Source organism: Bradysia coprophila, chromosome III (assembly GCF_014529535.1).
Source record: "Bradysia coprophila strain Holo2 chromosome III, BU_Bcop_v1, whole genome shotgun sequence".
NCBI lineage: Eukaryota > Metazoa > Arthropoda > Insecta > Diptera > Sciaridae > Bradysia > Bradysia coprophila.
Window position 1 is genome coordinate 4,530,651 of NC_050736.1, and position 24,340 is coordinate 4,554,990.

General features: G+C 33.0%; 2 protein-coding genes across 2 annotated transcripts in view; both read left to right on the plus strand.

Moving 5' to 3' along the window:
- Positions 1 to 24,340, plus strand: part of LOC119078818 (sex peptide receptor-like) — an 87,313-nt gene that overhangs the window by 26,184 nt on the left and 36,789 nt on the right. Inside the window, exon 2 of the mRNA XM_037186528.1 lies at positions 4,425 to 4,495. The gene's annotated coding sequence lies outside the window, so the exon portion shown is untranslated. The remainder of the gene's footprint in view (positions 1 to 4,424; positions 4,496 to 24,340) is intronic.
- Positions 14,307 to 15,050, plus strand: LOC119080088 (putative protein TPRXL). The gene has a single exon (XM_037188314.1). The coding sequence runs from the start codon at positions 14,307 to 14,309 to the stop codon at positions 15,048 to 15,050; it is 744 nt and encodes a 247-aa protein (XP_037044209.1).

The window sequence follows — 24,340 nt, forward strand, 5'->3', positions numbered from 1 at the left end:
ATACGACTAATGGCGTGGATTGTCCGATGTTTTTCATTGACAGATTTGAAATAAACTTGCAGTAAGTCAACGCACTTCAAGCATGAGTCATCATAGTGGTCAGCTGCAGAAAGTACTCTATTTTACATGAAAATGTTTTTATAGTTATTTGTCTACCAAGGTAGGTATGAAGGTATTTTTTCGCACTAGATATGCCATTTCGGGCCATAATCACCTTTCCAATGCAAAATATTACCAAAATTTCTGCCAAACATTCACATGCAAACATGAATTCATTTGAACGATCAAGCAACCTGCACTATATACACATTGCAATGTGATGTATAGAGACGTGCTAAATAAAATCAAGTAGTCAATGCTTAGTATGTACGCTTCAACAATACGTTCTCAATAATTGTGTGACTCTGTAGCCGAATGGCTATGGTCGTTGCTTGGTGTTTGGAAGAATTTTGGTGTTGGGTGTTCAAATCCTGGTTTGTGCAAAGTTTTTATTTATAAAATTTAGCCTTTCTTAAGGCGCTCTGTAGCGTGCGAAAAAAAGGTGAAAAAGCCCAAGTGCGAAAAAAAAATCAAAAACGCACTGTGAAATAAATACCTTCAAAACGACATTAAATGGATGCAAGGAAAGGTGATGATTATGGACCGGAATTGCGAAAAAGTGTTTTACGTTTGTGTGTCCAATTTCAGTACTCTATTTAGAGTACCACTCATGCTTATGCTTGAAGTGCGTTGAGTTAGTTCACTTTAATATTTTAAGACATCATCGATAACTTTCGTTTTCATTTTTTTTTAGTCTGTGGGTTGTTTCTGTCAACTTTCTAACTAGCTGTCTAAGACACTATTTTTACAAGTATGCGATTCGTCGTTAATATACTTTTTCATTTTAAATGCAAAACCTACTCTTCACAACGATGAAGACACCAAAATTACTACCTTAAGTTGATGGAAAATCGTCTGTAAAATCCTATATTAACAATGCCATTAATGAAGAACTAATGTTTGAGATGATGTCATTAAAAATGATCAAAACAATAAGTATTTCCTCCATTATACTTAGAACAGAAATGTTATAACACCCCGATAGCACCTGTATTATGCTCCATAAAACAGCAAACATTACGGCGACACACACTCGTTGAAAATACTCATATGATTTATGATTCAACATATAAAAGCACTTTTATTCATATATTTCAAGCTCGATTGCTTGCTTTTGTTTCATCATACACACCATTTTTTTTGTTTTGTTATTTATATAAATATGTATATTGATGATCAACATAAATTTTTAAATGTGCACAATTTTATGTTATGCGAGGAGTTTCATAGCACGTATTGAAGGAATCTTTAAAAGGAGAGAACAATCAAAAATTGGGGTGTATGCAAAAAAGTAAAAGAAAAGCGGGTGGGCTGTGAATATCAATTTTTTGTCAAGTGAGTGATTTTTTGAATAGAAAATTCCGGAAAAGTTGATTCTTGTTTTGGTACAATTTTCCAAAGTATAAATTGAGGTGGTTGTTTAATCAAAAACAAAGTAACGGGTTCTCTCCAGAATCAAAACTGATTTTCCATTACTTAACTTATAAAAGGTTAAAGTCACAAAACAACTTTATGGAAATTGGACTGAAAAGAAAAGTATACCGGTAACTTTTCACCGCTTCAAATTATTGATTATGATTCTAAAAAAGGAAAGTACTCGCGAACAGAAACATTTTCTTATTTATACCTTTGGAAAAATGCGAAAACGTGTCTGGGTGATTGACATGACCCTATTTTACATTTTGAAATCATTACACATTTTTAATTAAACCCAAAGGTCATGGATATTGTGGCTTTTAAGCAATTTCATTTTTGCCGCTAATGCTACTGTAGGTGTAATTAAAATGCTTAATGTAAACGGATGAACATTATGCTGAAGATGGGCCATCAGTTACACAGTAATTGAATGTATTGTATTTCGTAAAGTGTCTACATTTTGCACTTAATAATATGTTGAAGGTGAATGTTCTGCAAATGAAGAAAATCAAAGTATATGTTCTAGATCTAATATTTCCAGAGCAAAACAGTATTTGACCTTTTAAAACGGCACTCATATTACTATTATAATGATGTTTTACTTCTATTGTTTAAAGAAATGGCTATTGTTTGATTAACAATATCTTACTTCATTTGTTTTACCGTCATTATGCGATGTAAGCGGATCTCTATATAGCTCGATAACAGATGAGGAGACGAAAGGTTACCCAAAAATAAAGTTGTAGTATATTGAGTGAATTATCATGACGCGTTATTACTAATTATACAGTTTTGGAATTACAGCTTACATTAGTTATACCACGAATTTAATCCAATTAATTCTATTCATATAACAAATGAAATATCGACGTAACCATAGAGAGAAAGAACATTTATTCACCAGCATTATGTTAGTCAAACTTGGTATAATAAAAATTGTCTTATTATAGTGAAGATTCGATTAATTAGTTATTTGTTATAATTAGATCATTCTGTGTAATTCATTATTGATATTTCATGTGAAAATCACATATAATGTTGGAAATATTAATTCGATAACAAAATTGATTGCAAAAAGTCGAAATCAATTGTATATAACCAAGGATGGTAACAGGAACCTCAAATCTAAAAATGTATCCATACTTTTCAAATGATTTCCGATATATTCTCCTTAGACAACATATCACAAAGAGGGAATATTGTTCAGTTAATTCTTATGCTCTTAATTAGGTTCTCGCATATGAATTTATTTCAATTCCATACACAAATAGCAACTAAAAAATATTCTACACTATGCCAAAAAAATGTGTGTTTTTTAAAAAAAGTTGATTGAAAGTGACGAATTTAAATAACAAAATTTGAAGGCTCAAATTCTAAAATTTAAAGGAGATTTGGTTTGACTCTCTGAGAAAAATCCCGATACTTTTACACGTAAATTGTAACAGCTTCTAGTGAATAATTAAGATGGCGCGCTGGTCGCATGTTGACGATCATTGGTAATTCTGTAAATTTTACCAATACTTTTTACAAACCCTTAGGAGACGTGTTGTTTTAATACAACAATTTCAAAAAATTTTGTACTGAAATATAACAAAAATGCTTCAATGCAACACTTTTGGTCTACCGTTAGTAATCATAGAGTTTTAAAGGATAAATAGGCAAAATTTTGATGTAAAATAAAATATAAAAACGCTTACAATAATATTACACATCAAAATAAAATATAAAAACTTTTTAGAGAGAAAAAAATTTTACGAAAAAAGATACAAATGTAATACAGGTAATGTCAACCAAAAATGAGGCTGTTTCACCAGCTGGTTAACTCATACAAACACACTGCTTATACATCTTTATATGAACTTCATGGTTACACGAAGACATTTGAGCCAAGGTTCTGAAAGAACAGGTTAATACACTTCTGGTTTGATCACGAAGGCGGTTTTGACAAATAGATGCTTTTTCTTGAACAGACTCATTACAGATTGTTTGAAATGGTTGAAATGTCAACTTGATAAAAACTTTTTATTTTATTCAAGTTGACATTTCAAACAGTCTGTAATGAGTGAATCAATCTATTTGTCAAAATTTATGTGTCAACCGCGTTCGTGGGTGTCTTAACCTGTTCTTTCAGAACCTTGGTTGTAGCAGTGAAACCATATAAATTGTGATTTATCAGCTGGGAAAACCACTCAAGTAAATGTCGGTATAAATTTCGTTGACATTTTGACATTTACTGTGACTTTTGTGAGTTCAATGAACTTTAAGAAAATATTAACTGCGGCCCTAACTAACATACATTGGAACGATAAACAGTAAATTAAAATGTATCAGTAAAAACCTCCCATTGTTGTATTGATAAATGTTTTTATTGAGACATAGTCAATAAAAACTCATGATGAGAAACATTACCGAAACATTTAATTACAATTATGACCAAAAACAGTGTATCGGAAAGCAATAATAATGATGGGACTGTGCTACAATATTATCGGACGGAATGGTTGTTTCTGTTATGTATATCAAAATGTGAACTTTATGATCGAACAGACAATTTTTATGATTTGTTTTCGATTTTAAAAGTGGGAATTAAAGTACAACTTGGTTAAAGACATCTGGTGAAAGCATAATATCAACTATGTGAACCCAGTTCTACTCTACAAGAAGCCTTGTTTTTCTCATATATATAACATCCATCACGTATTAGCTTAATTTTGTTCAAATACAAACCCATAAAAACAAATGTTGACTTTCCAAACCCATATCATATGTAATCTAGGTACTTCTGTTTTTACGAAAAAAAAAATGTTTTTTTATTATTTCCGATTTCATGTTACAAATATGATATAGGAGTAAGTACACAGTTCTTTTTCCACCCATATTTTGTGTTCTAATAAAATTTCATTTTCCAGAATTTCCATTGTGGTTGCATGGTAACAACGCAATTTATAATCGCACAATTCGGGGTATATCGAGCATTGTGGTGAGTAGTCAGATATATATTTCAACAGAGTATTACATTTTTGCTATTGATGTGGTTTACGAATCAACAACTGAATGTTTAACGGTTTTTTTCCGTCTCTTTTGCGGAAAAATTTAAATGCAAATTTATATTCTCCCAACGCTTAACTATTGAAATTAATATGTTTTAGGAAGTATCTATATTTGATTATCCGTTCCAATGCTGGGAACGGACGTTTTCCTAGTGTATGTACAGTACATTGTACATAAAGGAGAAGCTTTAATCAATATATAAATCAACAGACTTAGCTGTATGGCGTCTATATATCTGCATGTAGATCATGTGCGGAAATAGTGAAAGCGGATTAATTTTGCTGTATAGCTCGTTTACAAAGTTAGTTTATGCTAACAGCTTTTTTTTAGTTCATAAAACCAACTAGTATGTTTCCCCTAAATGAACATGTTCAGAGTAAGTTATTACCTCAATAATTTTTTTTTAAATTTTCCTTTATGGACCTGGGAGATTCATCTAAACAAAAAAAAAGAAGAATATTATCCGCCCTTGACAACTATAAATTTATGATATAGAAGTCCGAAAAGGAGCACGGTTCTCGGTACTAACCGATATGATATATATGATTATGATATAGAAGTTACATTACCGTGCCAAGAACATGGAAATCTATTATTTTCAAGTTTGAGATAAAAGATTAATGTACCTAACGTAACTGATGTTATCAAAGTTTTAGTTGGTTAGACAAGCATTTTGTGATTTTTTGGTGTAATAATAACCGATGATGTATAACAGTGCATGCATCTATATCAATGATTACAATCTCGAAGAATGACAAACAGTGAAATGAATTCCATTGTTTGCATATAGTGTGATGAGCTGTTTTCAGAGAAATAAGCATTGAAACTTGAACGCGTAGAATGTCAATGAAAACTTTTAGAACAAGACAATTTTCAGCTAATTCAATTCACAATGAAAAGGAGATGCATGTGATGTCTGTTGTGTCATTCAATGGAGATTTTTCCACTTAACCTAAATATGAAAACTTCGTTTTATATTTTAGTATTAAGTGGCACAAATTTTTGAATGCAAAGACCTAGGATTAAACACCATTCGAATGTTGTAATACTGTAAGCTCAGCGCTACACTGTAGGATTTAGACTGATAAAGTTTATGCAATCAATACTTGTACTACGGAAATGTTATCTATTTAACACAGATTTCTAACTTCTGCACTCGAGAATCATGCGGTAACTTGAAAGTTGTGCAGGAAAAACTTTTCTCTAAGCTCCAAATGCTTTTTAAAATATAAGTTAAAACTTTGAGCTCGCTCTTTCCTGAACACACAACATCATTAAAAAGACCATTAAAATAATTGATTCTATTTACCCACTCGGTTAAAATTGTCGGTTCTGTATCTGGTGGATATCTTAAGTTATACATTGGTCACATGTGCAGTATTAGCCTTTTTTACGAAACTTAAATATAAATATTCATTAGCGTAAAAGATAATTAAGCAGTTCTTTTTCTGCAAATTCGCAATGCAAACTTTCAACTTTAAACTTGATAAAAAATACAAACCAATTAGAAATCAGAACTTTTAACGTTGATAATATTATATGTTGGTCGACTGTGACATATTTTCAAACAATATAACAAGTGGATGCCTTAGAGAAATTATATCAAAGACATTATTATGATGATGAGACAATATGCTAATTTATGTCATTTAATATTCATAAATTCTTGTGTTTTACGAACCACTAACCAAATCTCGAGTTCTTTTTAATCTAAAAAGAAATGGGAAAGATTGAGAACCTATATATACGATCGCTAAAGTACTTCCATCGCTTTGAATGAAGAAAAAGAAAACTTTTAAATGAATTAAGACGTAAACGGCTTAGCGGGGATGATTCAATCATTAGTTTATTCAGATAAGGTATTCGTAACGCATAATAATTTCCGATATTTCATGCTTGATTTGATAAATATACCTGTGAGAATGACTGGCATAATTATGCTTGACTATAACAATGAATATCATAGCTACACTTGACTATAAAGACAAGGGCAATAAAGAGTTTAGATTAAATTTTCTGATTTGAACAAATGCTGAAAGTTTAAACAATTTCTTTGATTTACCTAGCATTATACATGTAAATACTTCGACAAAAATTTCGTCGACACCTTTGTTATCTGGGAAAGTGCCCTTGACACGTACTGTGTTATTGCTTTGCACAGCAATGATTATTTGTTGAATAAGGAAATTCTTTGACCTGGGATCGCAGGTATTTGACTGGCATGTTTCATTTTATGGGAACAGCTATACTTGAACTAGTTTAAATCACTGATTTCATGGATTTTCACATTAAATGGTAAGAGTATGCAGATTAAGGATGAAGCTTTGTTATCATGTATTGCCGGGAAGCAACACTTCTGATTGACGTTTATCCCCAAGACATTGGGAAATTGCAATTTGGCGCAGAACATTGTCGTTAACATCAGATACAGATTTCTTCAAATATTGGCTTTTGGGGTGCTGACATCTTAAATTAGAAATATATTGTGGTGCTTGCTGGACTTGACTCGAGTGTTATTTACTTTTGACGTTGAATTGTTTTCGACACATACCGTGACATAAAACATGATTTAGGTTATTGATACGAACTAATTGTCGAATAATTCGTAATCGATGGAAAAGTGAAAAAAAAAAAAATCATTGAAAAAGTAACCCAAATCAGCGTGTCGTGTTTGGTGTCGTCGCGTCGGGACAAAAAAAATTCTATTTATCAAATTCCGACGGCATTCTTGCAAACAATTCATCCAACCAATAGCACCGTACATATAATATAAACTCTGGAATTGTGAAACGTCTGCAGACAAACATTTCCACATTATCTTTTTCATTTCAATAGAATTATATACCTAGGAGTGAATGTGAATATTTAACAAAAGTGTCTGCAAGAAATAAAAGATTTGTAGCCATGACTATTTCGCGTTAAAGAAACAATAAGATTTAAAAGATCATTTAAATGTGACTTTATGCGGGATTATTTTATGTAAGAATGTACAACTTTTGTGTGATTTTACCAAAATCAGTTTACAATTCAAGAAAACAAATTCGAGATTCGTTTTGCACTATTATTATTCACTTTTAATGTGAGAACGTTTGACTGTACAGCTATTTAGCATTCGTTTATCATCTGCAATGGAATCTAAATTCGTGGAGTGAAAGTTATTTATGAAAATAAATTTCAAAATTTGAATGTATTGTTGCGCTACAGAAGACAATCACAAAAGTATTCTTGGTTGTCATTGCGACGGTGGCGATGGTCGGGCCTGTGACGCGTTAGATCTTGGCTCCAAGGGCGAACGTAATATGAGAATGGTTGAAAAAGTTTAAAGTGAGCAAACATGTAAATTTTAGACTTGTGATACATCGAATATTTACATAAAATCGTGATGTGTCCTTAACATATATTAACTTTAATACTAAGCAAAGAAACGATATCATTCGTAAAATACATAAGATGAACCGTCAACAATCCAAAAGGTCAATTTCTTATTTTACACAGCAGATAATTTAAATATTTCCGAAAAAAAACAACAAACATAATCCTAACAAAACATTGGCTGAGCTTATACAATATTCACCATAAAACAGAAGTTATGATACGGATAATCTGTAAGTTCGCTCAACCCAAACACTTATGACATTTGTATTCGATCCTTCTGCCTTAGTCGAGAGATTTATGTCAAAAACGTTTCTTCCAATATTATGTGTGAGTTCAGCGTAGTTTTCGTTTTTTTTTAATAACTTGGAAAAGAAGTGGATAGTAATCCTATAATCCCTTCTTGAGCGTGTCAAACGAAGCAAGGTGCTTTTTGCGGAGACGGTATACACGAAAATATTAATGACTAAAAGACTTCCACAATGGGGTTTTCATCAACACCTTAAAGGTAGAAAAAAAGGTGAGACTTATAAAACAATCAGTTCAGGACTGTCTCTCGTTAATATAGAGTTTATTAAAGAAGTTTTTCTCAGACTGGACTTTACAAAGTTGTCCATAGGTAAAGTTTTTTTTTTTAATTTCAATTTCTTTGCTATTTTTCCACTGAGCTTTAAACAAAACTTGCCGCTGACCTAAAACAAAAAATTCTTCTCACGTATTTCTATTAACTTTGTGTTGCGAACATTTATAACCTAAGGACCAGGTGGAAGAACTAATCTTAAAACGATGACCTAATGCAGTAGTAACTCTAGCAACTGTATACGTTGTCATAAAGAAAATCAGCTCTATATACACATTAAATGTTGAAAGAAAAGTTTATCTTCTGTATTGTATACTGTTACAACCGGGGATACAGCATAATTTGTCATCAACACAATAAAATCAAACATAGGTCACACTTCTTCATATTAATTATGGTTTTAGTTTCCCGGATACACTTATGTAATAAAAGTCAGTTAGTCGTATTGTGGGTTGAGTGCGAATGCAATTAATTATTATATTAAGATGAGAGAGTATACACGTCGCGTCCCATATGACATTAAGCTTATTATGTGTTATTAGTAGGTTAATGGTAACCATAATGCTCATATCTTATGAATAAATAATTTATGCGAAAATACGTATCCAACTTTAATAAAAGCTCAAGTCACAAAATATATTACTTCATCGTTCACTGTTTTCCCATATGATTCAATTTATGTTGCATGAGAAAAGTATAAAATACTCAGACCATACATCCATTTTATCCACAGTTGAGCATATAATGAATTCCGAACGAAATATTATATCCGTTGGAAACAAAAAAAAATTTCGTTGAAAATAATATTACGGTCAGTGGCCATAATATGTCAACCACACACTTTGTAATCAAAATCTATGGGAAGACTGCCTACCTATCGTATATATACTCAATCCATATAATATGTGTGTGCGAATTAATGTAATATTCCCCATCTTCCATTTTGTATAATATCTTCTGAATTTCTAATGGATTCACGTTATATTCATAAGACACATATTTTCTAATTCGCATATAAAACACAATAAAGATAATTTAATAATATGACTAATGTCTCGAACACAACGCAAAGGACGGTACTAACGACAAACAAAAATGTTCGCTGACAAATAATAACACAAACAAAACGAAGAAAAAAAAAATTTGGAATACAAATACAATTTTCGAAAGTCAAACGAAGGATATGTGGTACCTATATGCCTACAATATACATTACAGAGAAAAATATAAATAACAGAGGAGAAGGAGAGGCAAAGTTAAATACAGACGCTCGTTACTACAAAACATTCTCGGTGAGGGCTTTTTGTTTTTGCTAATTCGAGCGTTTTTCCTAAATGAAATGTCTATCAAATTCAGGTTATCATTATCTATACGAAGGTCAATCTGCTTTGTAGAGTTATCATGACAATACATTTTCATGTACCTTTCCTTCAATAGAATTATTTAGTCTACATGGAGAAAACCCCATGATAGCGATTATATCGCATTGGTAACGTCCTCACGTTCCCTCAAGCTTCATATTTTTTATAGTTGCAGTGTGTTTTAACCCGAGTACCGTTAACTTGTGTGCATATTTGTAGCCTAAATTTAGGCGAGATATCAATTGTGCGCCTACATTTCCTCAGATAGTATTTACATAGTTCTAGGCGTGGTATGGAAGTCACATTTAGTCTGTGGTTCAGACTACACTATCGACATAAGTCCTTAATTGTAGAAAAACGCCCTTTATGTGGACATATTACCGCGAAAAGGATCTGATTAACAACAACGGCACATGTCTAATAATAGGACTTGCTATACAAACAAAAAAATTAATTACATGAAACAGGGATGAAACGTAAAATTGTTCTAAAAAAAAGCATGACCTCTACATCGACATAAGTCAAACTTATTGTAATTAAATTTGAGGCAAAAAATGTGGAATCGCGTTAATTAAATTTTATAATTTTTTCGACAGCTGAATTGGATAAACTTGAATACAAGCAGCGGAATTGTAAAGTCTCCGATGACGGTTAAGGACTCGTTAAGCTTTTTATTAGAACTTTTTATGTCATTGAGATAAAAATATTTTTTTAACTTTAAAATGGACTTTACCTGTCTGAAGTTCTTAGCAATGGGTTTTGTACGGAGGAAAATGTTTTGTTGAGTGTCGTTCTAACATTTATAATGAGGTTTACTTTGGTTGATATTCATTTTAAGGATCACTAACATTCAAACTTTTAACAAGAAATTTTTCAGCATCCGTTATATAAATGGAATTTTCCTAATTCAAAATTACAAAATTTCGTAGAAGTTATCTACCAGTTATATGTTTAGTTAATTGACATTGTCATTAAAGTTATCAATAAGGGTATTCCAGGTTACAATTTAATGCTCTAGTATATTAAGGGTATTGTAAGTCTCAACTTATGCTCGAGTCTATTGCGTTTATCGAGCATAACTCGTATGAGCATGGTAATTGTTAATTGCAAAATAATTTATTTTTGACTCGACGGAGTTTGGTTTAAAATAATGTCAATGTGCAAGCCTAATATCTCAAGAATTAGGTAAAGTAATTAGGTTTTCAATCGAACAAATATCTGCCGAGTGATAAGACTTTGTAAAAATTTTGTTTTACTCATGGAGTTATACAGAGAGCTGCCATGGTGACATGGTGGCGCTGCTGATGCTAATCGGCACCCAAAAATTACATAACCACCTAGTAATGTTTAAAAATGACAGCGACTGTTGATCACCACATGTTTTCAAAGTCTTATTAATCCGATTGAAATTTCATTGTTGTTGGTCTGGGTAGGTAGATCATGCATCACAATGACATTTTGTTTCAGTTGATAGTTGTCCTGCTTAAACGATTTATACGTGATTTTCGAGTATAATAGTTATTCGTTTACCAAGGGAAGAAAATAGGAAATTCCAATAACAGCGATGCAGAAAACCGTTTTTATCCACAAAACAAACACTTTTTTTTAAACATATAGTTGCTAACATGACGACTGGGTCGTTTCGACGGATGGAGGAAATATCAATGAAAGTCTAAAACAGATATGGTCTATTGTCCGCCCGGAGGACATAAAAATTTGATTTTCGTACTTAAACGCACTCATTTTAATATTACTTTGACATAAAATGTGAGTGCGTTTAAGACGAATTCGCCGATCGACCATACCTGTTCTAGACTTTCATTGTGGAATATGACGATAGAGGGAATATGACGAATGACAGTTGGGTTTTTGAGAGAGAATTCAATACATTTTCGCTCAACCAATTTCAAAATCATTCGGCATATTCCCTGTATCCAACGAAACGACCCAGTCGTCATATTAGCATCTCTCTGTTTATAAAACCAAAATAAACTGACAGCAAGATTAGAGAGAGCGTCAACAAAACGTCATATTATCTCCGTATTTGTGTGGAGAAAATAAGGTTATTCACGCCGCACGGATGAAATATAGCAGCCGAGCCCTTTATGTTTATGGTTTATGCTTTCTAACTTTTCAAATTCGTTTGATCCAACTCTTAAACGTTTTGATTTGATTTTACTTTTTCAATTTAAGTCTCCATACCATACTGCAGAACCACAATTCACCGCAAGCACGTATTTCAAATTTTCTGTTGGGGGTAAAATTCAATTTTTCGACTGATATTTTGCATCCAGTTCATAAAACAGCAAAATTTTCTTTCCCAAAGTTCGGTATCCCCATTTACAACGGCGATTATCATTCATTCGTTTCAATGCAAAATGATTTTCAATAGATTTTATAGGTTAATAACGCAGTTATGTATCTGAAGGAAAATTGCCTGTTGATGTTTTTCCCGAACATGGTTGGAGAAAAGTTGCTAACAACCAATATTCAATGTAAATTGAACGATTCGTAGTAAAAAAAATCCATTCTAATGAAACTGGATCACGAATATGTTCTCTAGAAGTACTTTCAAAACAAAATATTTTCCCCGAAAAATCGACAAATATACTAAGCAAATACAATAAACGCGAATGTGTACTCCATTCCATTTCCTAAAGCTTTTTCTTATTAAAAGCCATTACTGCACCAATAACAAAAATTGTTTTCTTTCGTAAAATATAATATATTTCATATACATTTTCTTTCGCATTTTGCCGAGATTTCACGGCAATTTTATGTGAAAACATATTGTGACTGTCGATTCATTTTAATATTTTTTGCGATAGGATTTTCATCGTTCGGGAAAAAAAGGTTGCTAAATGGGTTATACTGTTCCGACAGCAACGTAGGAAGCAATAAAATTCAAATCTTTTAAAATATTTCTGTTATACGTGGATGGTTGTAGCATAATTTTCACACAATTACCGGAAAACCTGATGGCATTTTTCCTTTTATTGTTTTCTTGTTGTAAAGTCGTAATTGCGGAACACCATTTAATGGTAAACGAATTATATTGTTTTCCTGTATTACACAACAATTACTTCATCTAGCAATATGAAGTAAAATGCTCAATTTCGGTCAAATGAATGATTAATGGTTACGGTTTAACTGGGGAGATTATTTGCGTAAAGAAAATTAACTGAAACACAAAATAAACCCACAACGAATTAGGCATCCTAATTAAGCAGTGTTTTCAATAAATTAAAATCATTAATAACAATACGCACCCTCATCAGTTATATAGATTAAAATTTAATTTAAAATTTTTCATGGCATATACATTTGTATGTGAAAAATTGAAGTGTGTATACGTTACAAGATTTTGAGTTAAAGAAGAAACATTTTTTTGCACAATTGCGCGTGAAAATTTCCTAAGCACGACAAAATGTAACCCTCATCATCATGTCTCTAAAAATTCATTAGAAAAGTTTTTGCGAAAAGCTCATAGAGTACGCGCTATACTTGAATAGAATTTAAATAAGAGTCATTAGAATTTACGGTAATGTCGCACCAGCCACACAAGAAGATTAGCTAAATAATAGTCGTAACTTCCATTGTTGAGCAGATTTTTCACATTTGAACCAACTTGAATTTATACATACCAAACGACATAAGTTAATAGAAGTATAAGATTGGAGTTTATGTATTTAATCTTATGTTTGGAAGTTATGCTTAGCATTTCAAATGCAGAATTACGAGTTTGTTATAATTGACTGCAAATTAAATTTAATATGAGATTTATGGTTTTATTCCCTGTACAAAAAGTTCATAAAATCCGCATTTCTGGAACATAAATATGTTTCTGAGAATGGAATTTAGTATTGTGATTTTGAACATTATATTTGCATTGTTGAGACCATTAAAATAGAAAATTTTGTTGTAAATGCATTCAAATACTTAAAACAAAGGAGGTAACCGATTTAACGAAATTAGGGCTGAGCACAAAGCCTGCAAACTGCGGAACGAGCCGACAATACAGGAAGGAATCCTGGGACCAAAAACAAATGAACAGACGAAAAGAGACCGGAAATTTCGTAAAAAGTCAAATAACAATTCGATGCTAACAAAAACAAAGTGGATTAGAAAAATGGATTTCTCCACATTGGACGCAATACACAATCGGCAACAACTGGATTTACTACTGGACACATCATGTAATTCTGTTAAGACTCCACCTCCTGAAATACCAACAATCGACTTGACATTACCATCGACTAGTGCTACATTCCAACGACAACCAATCAGAGATGCTCCTCCATCCGACCGAATGACTAGTCCAAATGAACCGCAGAGAAAGAAGTTTGTCAGTACGCCGAATCTGTCGGTCAATGATAGCGGTGACAAATTGGATCAAAGCCGGTCTTCTGGCATCGACTAGTGCTCGTATGACTGGTTCCATCAATCTTCCTTCTCAAATACCAACAATCGGCTTGACATTGCCATCGACTAGTGCTACATTCCAACGACAACCAAGCAGAGATGCTCCTCCATCCGACCGTACGAGTAGTCCAAATGAACCACAGAGAAAGAAGTTTGCCAGTACGCCGAATCTGTCGGTCAATGATAGCGGTGACAAATTGATTCAAAGCGGGTCTTCCACCACAGCTAATTCGAAATCAAACAAATATCCAAGTACCTCGAATCTACCCATGAGTAGAAGTCGCGGTAAAATTGCTGCAAAGCGACGTGTCGACATGAAACGAACTAAATTTGATAACCAACTACCAAAGTCTCAACCGTCAATTTTGAAATGGTTTTCACTGGATAATCGAATGCCGTCTACGAGTACTGCATCATCGAGCTCTACAGCTATGCAAAGTGGAACGATCAAATCGGATAATCGAATCCCGTCTACAAGTACTGCATCACCGAGCTCTACAGCTATGCAAAGTGGAGCGATCAAATCGGATAATCGAATCCCGTCTACAAGGACTGCATCACCGAGTTCTACAGCTATGCAAAGTGGAACGATCAAATCGGATAATCGAATCCCGTCTACAAGTACTGCATCACCGAGTTCTACAGCTATGCAGAGTGGAACGATCAAATCGGATGCCGTCTACAAGTGCTGGATTGCAGCCACCAACTATTCATCGTTCAAAAACAATTGTGCCCGAACGCAAAGATAAGGTCCATGACAAAGAAGAAATCTGTCGGAAAGGAATTAATGACTTTTTCCACATTAAATTTGGAAAAATTGTTTACTTTCTTTTTTCACCTTTCCACATAAAGCTATGGATGGCCTCAAAAAAAAAATCCAACAAAAACTAAAGAAAAACGATGACGGTAAGTTCATTTTCATTTATTTCAATTTATTCAAAATAAAAATCCAAAATTTTCCTTCCAGAACAAAAACCAACTAAATTGGTTTGGCACCGCGATATTGCTGCAGCAAAAAATATACTCAACAAAGTAATAGCACTGTTTCAATCGACAATCGAGGCCGCTGCCGACGTTAATAAGAACGACCATTTAACTTTTTTCATTAGTAAAACTAAAATTGTTATAATTTAAGAAAAGAGCTGTGTCCGAAAAGAAGCGCGGTTCTAGGTACTAGGTAGTAACCGCATATGTACATACTTAAGAAGTAAAATGTAGCACTTAACTCAAACGAAAATTTAATGAATAAAGTAAGACATAAATTGATCCAATGTTGCTGTTTTACCTTTCAACGAATTTTGTATTGGAAGTAGATTTTATTTTTAGCTCTTAAATGAAATGAATTGAACGTGCGCTCGCTGTGTTCAGCTACATCAAGTATAGGGAAATATATTTTTCTACATAAAAATCGAAATGAAGCAATAAGCTGAATGAAAAGCTGAAAATCGCCGAACGATTTTTTTTTTATTTATTTACAGACACAAAAAGTATGCCGTTAGTAAAATAATAATTTTCGTACACTCTTCTTTTGGACTGACTTTATGTTTCCATTCGTAAGTTACGAAATACAAAAATAAATTTATAAATTTAATATGTAATGCCCTTTGAGAAAATTGCAATCTTTTCCATTATACTTAAAATTAAATTCATGTTCAAAAGGCCAAAGAAACGAGCCGTCAGAACAGTCGGAGCGTTTGCTGCGACTGAGCCCCGTACTAACCCGTACATCTATTGCGCACGTGACCCTAGTGCGTCTGTCACCCTAGTTGAAGTCAAATTATTATGAAATGTGTACATCTTAGAAATTGCGCATGGCGCAATTACGAAGCCCCGTACGACGTTCCTTTCAAATGTAACACAAATTTCAAGTTGACCTAAAATTTTAATTTATTGAGAGGCCTAAGGCCTAGTTACGGCCTTAGTCCAACGACCCAAATTTATTTTTTTCAACAGCATTATATTCGGCCTTCGATTACCTTCGAAATGAAACAAAAATTAGGAAAATCGGTCGAAATTTACTCGAGATATATGCAAAATACACTTAGGGCCTAGTAGCGGGCTTAGTCCAAGGACCCAAATTTAATTTTTTTTTCCAACAACATTCTATTTGGTGTTCGATTACCCTTCAAATGAAACATAATTTAGGAAAATCGGATCAGATTTACTCGAGTTATATGCAAAACACACTTAGGGCCGTGGAGCGGCCTTTGTCCAAGGACCCAATTTTTTTTTTTTTTCAACAACATTCTATTCGATGTTCAATTACCTTTTAAATGAAACAAAAATTAGGAAAAACGGATGAAATTTACTCGAGTTATATGCAAAATACACTTAGGGCCGAGTAGCGGCCTTAGTCCAAGGACCCAAATTTAATTTTTTTTTCAACAACATTCTATTCGGCGTTCGATTACCTTTCAAATGAAACAAAAATTAGGAAAATTGGATCAAATTTACTCGAGTTATATGCAAAATACACTTAGGGCCGAGTAGCCTTTCACTTCTGGGGCCCTAACTCACGGGCCATTCACCCGATTTTAATAAACTTTTTTGTCCTGGATCGGTATCCACATTACCTATCTTTTGCCGTTTCATTTACATTTTTTTGCCGTAAATATCCCCAAAAGACCTTAAAGCACTTAGGCGGCCCTAACTCACGAAGGGCCGACCCAAATATGCCCATCTTCGAACCTAGCCTCACTATTTTGACTATCTTTCAGGGAAAAAAAAAATTTTAAATCGGATTTGATTTACTCAAGATATCGACGTGACGGACAGACGGACAGACGGACAGAAGGACAGACGGACAGACAAAATTTTTATTGCGGATTCGTCATCTATGAACATAGGCAAACACTTTGCCCTTACCGTCTGCTTCGAAATCCATCAATTACACACGGCATCGTAATCCTATAAGCCCCTTTGTACTTCGTACGGGGCTAAAAATATCGAAGATCTGGCATAGATACAATATGTTGGGGTGAGGCATCTCAGAGCTAATAATAGTATACATCTTATACCATAGCAAATGAACGTTATCTTAAAACTAATACCTTTCAATTTAGAAAAAGAGATAACAAAAATTGTTTTTGAAGTAAATTGGAGATGAAAAATGTTGCCACATAATGTAAAATTACCGATTCGTTAGTCGTTTTGATAAATGACCGTATAACTGAAAACGAAACGTGCACTTTATCCAAAATAAACGTGAACAAAAAACAAAATTCGTCGCATTCGTTAAGTCTTTATAAATTATTGCTCCATTAATGGCAGGACCACACAATGTATATTGTGCACCGTTTATTTTAATCGAAAGTCGATATTTGAAGCTAGATAAGTATATATATGGTTTTTATAGCAGTAAATTTATTTTTACTCGCGTTGAAAGTAATCATCGTGCCATAAAGTTTTAACTACTGCACTCCACAACACACAGGAGATTGATAAGTTCATCGATGTAGACGTAAATGTAGTACGGCATTGTTCGCACCGTTCACTTACAAAGAGTTATAAAAGCTTGGCGAAATTAGTCAGGGGATTTAATTTAACATCAATCCGTGCTAGTCATAATTTTAGAGTGCAAAAGTGAATGAATCTATAAATTTAGTCATTAATGTCGCATGGGAACATCGTTGTACTGAATAGAATCAGTAACAGCAAGATCGATAGTTTTCCTCGTTGAATTAGATCTTAAAATAATATCGTCTATGCTTACACGAGACATTGAAATCACGTATTGGACTTATTTTTCTGACGAAAATTTCGTAGCTGTCAAATGAAGTTAGGAATTTGACTATCGTAAGTCGCAACCAATGAAACTCAACCACGGCAGAGTAAAATAAGCCAGGCAGGAGCGGTTAATTTTTGAAAAGTCAAATGACTCAAGTAACTGTATGAAAATGAACTCAGATGAACACCGACATAAATTGAATTAGTTTTATTCGCAAAGTGTAAGGCTATGAGAATGAGATACAGCAGGTCCCTAGTTAAAACAAGAGCTCCTGCCTGGTTTATTTTACTCTGCTGTGAACTAAATTATAAATGATAACTATTTCCAAAGCGTGTTTTCAATTTCTTGTTTGTGTTCAGCATTAAGTTCAATTACACTTCTCAAGGTATGTTTAATTCTCCTGAAAATAATTTAGAGCTTTGTATGACTTAAGCTTTTTGGGAATGAAAATCATTTCAAATTTTACTCTTATAATCACTTATAATCTAATTACTTTTTCGAAATTTCCATCTCTATTTTATTTAAAATAACTAAAACGGCAACCATCAAAAAGCTTTCAAGTGAACGCGAGAGTGTGCTTTAGAATCATTTGGAGATCACACATTGAGTAATTAGTAGCATAATTTATTCGGCGTATGTGCATTTTATCGGCACGAGCCCAATGCTTATAGCCAGAGACTATTTTCCAAAAAAATATTTCTCAATTTTCCAAAAAATATTTCTAAAATTTCGCAAATTTCTCTTAGGAAACTTTTTTTAATTTCTGATATTCTAGTACCTCAAAAAATTTTAGAAATATCGAGAAATATGTTTTTTTTAAACAGTCCCTGCTTGTAGCATATCAAAATTTTCAGAAAATTTCTTTAACATTTGTTCAACCGAGCGAAATCAACCACCTCGGTCTATGGTATGTCGACAATTTTTGATGTAAATCACGAGGGAAATTTCTTTGCGATAAAAGAGCTACTTTAAAAAGGAAAAATTGTTGTTATTTTTAGATGATGTATTTAACGGGGTCAATGCTGTATACGTACATTTTACAGGTTTTTGCGATTACATTTAATCGCTGGTTTTGATTCAGATGAAAGGAAATTTTCTGCTTTGAAAAGTAATACACCTGCCTCTTTAAACTGTGCTCCTTCCATACCCGTGCATAATTTAATGTCAGATATTATCGTGTGCACAATATTTAGGGTGTGGTTTTAAAGTCACGACAAAATATGGTTCACTTTACGTGCACACTTCATCCAGCAACATTTCTCTTCCGTTCAATCCTAATTTAACATTAGAAAATAAAAAGGAAAAAAAAAGAAACTCAAGAATCACGGACATAAAAAATGTATTTTGCACGCAATTCACCACCCTTACAAGCTCCATGTTTCAGAACAGAATGATCATTAACGTGCCTATTGAACGAAAGTGTTTATTTATTTGAAATGATTTATTTATACCTGGAAATAGGCTGCATGCCGTTTATGTTGACGCTATATTTTCTCAGATTTATTTCTTTCTGGTTGGAGAAATACTGAACAAACAAGTTGAAAATAAAATGTCACAAAGCAAATTGATTGATCTGTTGATTTGTTTTCATTATATCCATGCTCTTGACTAATTGTGATTAGTTACAAAATATTAATATGAAGTCGATAAAAATGGGTTCGTATTTATGAAGTACGTGGGCGTCACTAATTAACTCAGTGGGATTGATGTTATTGTCACTTTCTGTATACGACTTTTAAAGTAAGCTTGTAATGCCGTGATAAGCTTAGTAATCACATGTATGTTTTATCATGCAAATATATATATTCAATTTATCTACCATAAATTAAAATCTGATTTTACGCCATCTCGTAAATACAAAAAAAGCTTTCTTAATGTGTACGCGAGATTAACAACTCAAGATGGTATTAAAATATTTTATACGAATTTTACGAGTTGGATTTTTTGCGACAGAATTTTAAATTAAATTCTGACGCCATTGCAATTTAGAAGGGAAACATATTATACCGTAATCAAATTGAGACGTTTTGAGTGTAAATCTTTTTCGGGTGAACATCATTAACACTTCCATTCCGCTGTCAAAGCATTAATATTTAGGTCTTGCGATCTCAAAATTTTTGTATACGGAAAAAATCAATTTACCCAGTTTATATTCATCAAACGAAAGTGTATACATTTGCGAGAAGTTTTTTTTGTGCGGAAAATTGGAGTTCGTATAATGTATACACCACCGCCCATAGCTAAGAGCATTTTATATTATTCACAGCACGGATAAAAGCAAACGACATTCCCAATTATTGAATGGCCAAGAATTTAGATTGTGCCCAATATTTGTTCAACATGTTCGAACGTCTTGCGGTAAGTCGATTTTCGACATTTTGACCTATCACAGACGGCAAGTATATTAACAGTTTTACTATCTGATCTATTACTTCATTTGATCGAAGATTTTTCAGATGTTGATTTCAGAAATCTTTTACTTCATTTGTTTTGAATATGCTTTTTGCTATATAAGACCTAATAAATCAGAACTTGTCGTTTATTATTGCTGTCGTTGTCGATAACAGATGACAACCGTCAACCGTTGAATATTACATTTCATCTACAACATATACGTTTGAAACGCCTCAATGTTATGTACTAGCCTTTTGCCATTCCCGTGTCAGGCAATTCCACATGGAATATTTGTAGCGACCATAAACTCACGCCGTAAATGCGCTACAAATTCAAAATGGAACGTGCGTCGGTCTATTTTACGCAGAGTTTTACTGTGGATTTACATAGCAACGTAAAAGTGACAGATGCAAAAAATTTCTTATACGGCAACTCGAAATTTCATTCATAATTTTAATTTTATCTGTCACTTTTACGTTGCTGTAAATCCACAGTTAGAATGCCCCATTCTCATGTAAGGAATAGCGTTGAAATGTATGTTTCTGTTCATTTTGTATTCATTCGTTCACTTGAAATTCAAATTCTGAGGCGCACTTACGGCGTGATTCGTATGACGTGACCCAACTGCAATGAATTAATGTGTATCTAGTATACATTTAGACGAGATATCAATTGAGCACCTGACTTTCCTCAGAGAGTATTCGCATACTTCGAGACTGAACTTGTTATTTATCGTTAATCGTTGCTAAATAGATAAATGATAAATATTACTAAAATATTGTCTGTTGCTGGCTGTGTCAATGGAAATTTCATGATTTTTATTCAGCTAAAATTGTCTCTCACATAAACAACCACAATATAGAGCTGTGTCGCTAAACAGACACAATGAAACTGATGGACAATAGTGTACAATAATCCAAATCCAAAGTTTTCACTAATAATCTGCACAGAGTGGGGAAACTTTGTACTCATTACTTCACTCATTACTACGTGACACAATAGAAGCACCAGAGGAATTGCTGCAAAACAATTTGATTGTCGCTCGATGTACAAGGATTTCAACTTAAAGTAGATGGAATCGGCGACATTTTTTATATGAAATAATCGAAATTGCAATACAATTTTTTAAGTACAATGGAAATGCGAACAAGTCTCGGTGAAAAAGCTCTTTAGAAATAAAATTCTTTTGTGTTTCCTTTCTATAAACCAGTTTTCTTATTAATAGCGAGCTTGTAATGTATTTCCATTTTCTCTTGACTTGACTGTAAACATCTCTTTTCTAACAGTATTTATGTAACATGTCTGAGATATCAGTGATAATAGGAGTAGGAGTGATGAAGAAGATATCTTCACTTCACAGAAGCATGGAACTCTTAAAATAATATTCTATTCAAATATTTTGGCTTCTTTCAGATGCAACGTTAAATAGAACGTTCCACATGATACCAATGGAAATCTTTTAAATCTGCGATACAAGCTACAAGCTAAAACCCACAGAACACGGCATTCATTTACAATTAAGTGTTGTAGAAAATTGTGCTAAACAAAAGTGTTATTCCTTTCTCAATTACAGAAACCCACACAGTTCATTTACACAAAAATATAATTTCAATTTAATAATAGAATTCGTACTTTTAATTCTCTCTTTTTTTTAAACTAACAAAATGTAAACATTTGAATGCTGCGAACGAAAACATAATTACACTTGTCTTAAATTAAATAAGAAAGGTTTTCGGTTTTCATCTAAATTCCATAAAATTTTACAGAGCGTATGACTCGGTGCATGTGGTGCGAAAAAAGCGACATAAAATAACAAATTCAACAAATTACTAAATTAGAATCACAGAATTATTACTATAAAAAATACGTTACAATCAGAAATTATTTCATTAGAGAAATAAATCGAATATTAGAATTCAGTGACTAACATATTAAAACCAGCCGCTGTATAGGGAGACGCTGTTTGGAAACTGTATTAAATTAATGTGCTTTGACATATTAAACAGTGTGAGAATGCATATCGTTTACCTATAACAGCATTTATCGACAAATTCATACGACGCTTTTCTCAATAAATTCAAAGAAATTAAAGCTTATTCTTTGGTTGGCTGGTTTTAGAACGTTAGCCACTGTAATATTGATAAAACATATTCAGTGAAAACCTTATTCTATTTCCGTTAATTCGTTTTTATCATTGTTTCCTTTACAACGATCGTCCTCAAAATTCCCAATTTTTAACTATAAAAATTTCACCAGTAACGATCAATAAAGACACCAGCCTCTTGTCTATATCATAAACATTCTTTGTATCTATTCTTTTTTCATGCTATTGATTTCCACAGGGTCGAAAATTGCTTATTATATTACAATGGAAAACCAGAGAATTGGCTTAGGAGCTCACATCATCTGAAAGACATTACAAAACTCAGAAGAAAAACGAAATAGTAATTTGTGCCACCGAGAATTGAAATACGACTCTTTTCAGCACTCATTTTAGTGTTGTAAAGTGACTTATCTCAGCACCCGTTTGATGTGATATTACAACACTCAAAGCAGTGTTGATATGGAATTTGTATGAGTTGTTACAGCATTCGTTTGAGAAAATGCAAAGCAATGTGATCGATCAAATTTGAAGAGTGATTGTTTACAATGAAAATTATGATTTTTTGTGCTCTTGTCTATTTCAATTCTCGGTTGGCACAAAGCATGATGTGTTACACGTATTGTAATGAGATTTTTTCAGCACACGACCCAATTTTCCTTACTCGCTCCGCTCGTAAGGAAAACTTGGATCTAATGTTGAAAAAATCAACAGTACAATACTTGTAACACAACATACTATTGTGCACGGGACAACTGAAATACCACATATTTTGCCATGATTTTTTTGTTATGAAATGTCCGAGGGGTAACTCACTTCTAGATTAAATGGATTAAATGGTATTAAATGGATTAAATGGATTTAATGGATTAAATGGATTTAATGGATTAAATGGAATAAAAATTGGATTAAATGGATTAAATAGGAAAACAGTTCATTTTACCAAATACTGTAAAAGTCTTAAAAATTGTTGATTTTAATCGAACCACGTACTACAACTCATACTACAATGTTAAAAAGCGAAAAAATCCACTTTTAGGAGTTTTTGGTGTAAAGTGGATTAAATGGATTAAATGGATTAAATAAATTTAATACCATTTTTCACAAAAAAAAATTTCCTATACCTCACGAGTACTTAAACGAGCTGGGGATCATGCAAATCTATTTTTCGCAATTACTTTACAAATTTTTCAGGTCGGTAGCCTAATTATTTCGGTAAAACTAAAAATTTTTTTTTGGATTAAATGGATTAAATGGATTTAATGGATTTAATGGATTAAATGGATTAAATGGAAGTGCGTCACCCCTCGGAAATGTCAGGTTTTCCCGAAGGATATATCGTCACGGTGGGGTTGAACAAAACTTAAAGAGATTCGCGACACCTCCTCTGATTTTTTTTCATGTTCTTATTGACGGACTCGAGTACTATAGGGAACCACATTCAGTTCGCGGATCCATCCAGCCGTTTTGGAGAACCGGCACTCATGGCCGTGCGGGACCGACGAGTCAATTTCAATACAGATTGTTATCGCAACGGATAGATGGACTAATTCTAAGCTAAAGTCGAAAATTCGACTTGCCGATTTGACGGTTCCAAAACGGCTGGATGGATCAGCGAACTGAATCTGGTTCCTTATAGTACTCGAGTCCCTCAATAAGAACATGAAAAAAAAATCAGAGGTGGTGTCGCGACTCTATTTGAGTTTTGTTCAACCCCACCGTGTCGTGCGGGAAAAAATTCATTTCTTTACGATTTATCGTGTTTTTGAATGAATATAATGATTGAACAAATTTAATATGGTGAATGAAAAGTTTGA

Coding starts and splice junctions, on each gene's coding strand:
- LOC119080088 (XM_037188314.1), top strand. CDS start 14,307: ATGACTGGTTCCATCAATCTTCCTTCTCAAATACCAACAATCGGCTTG.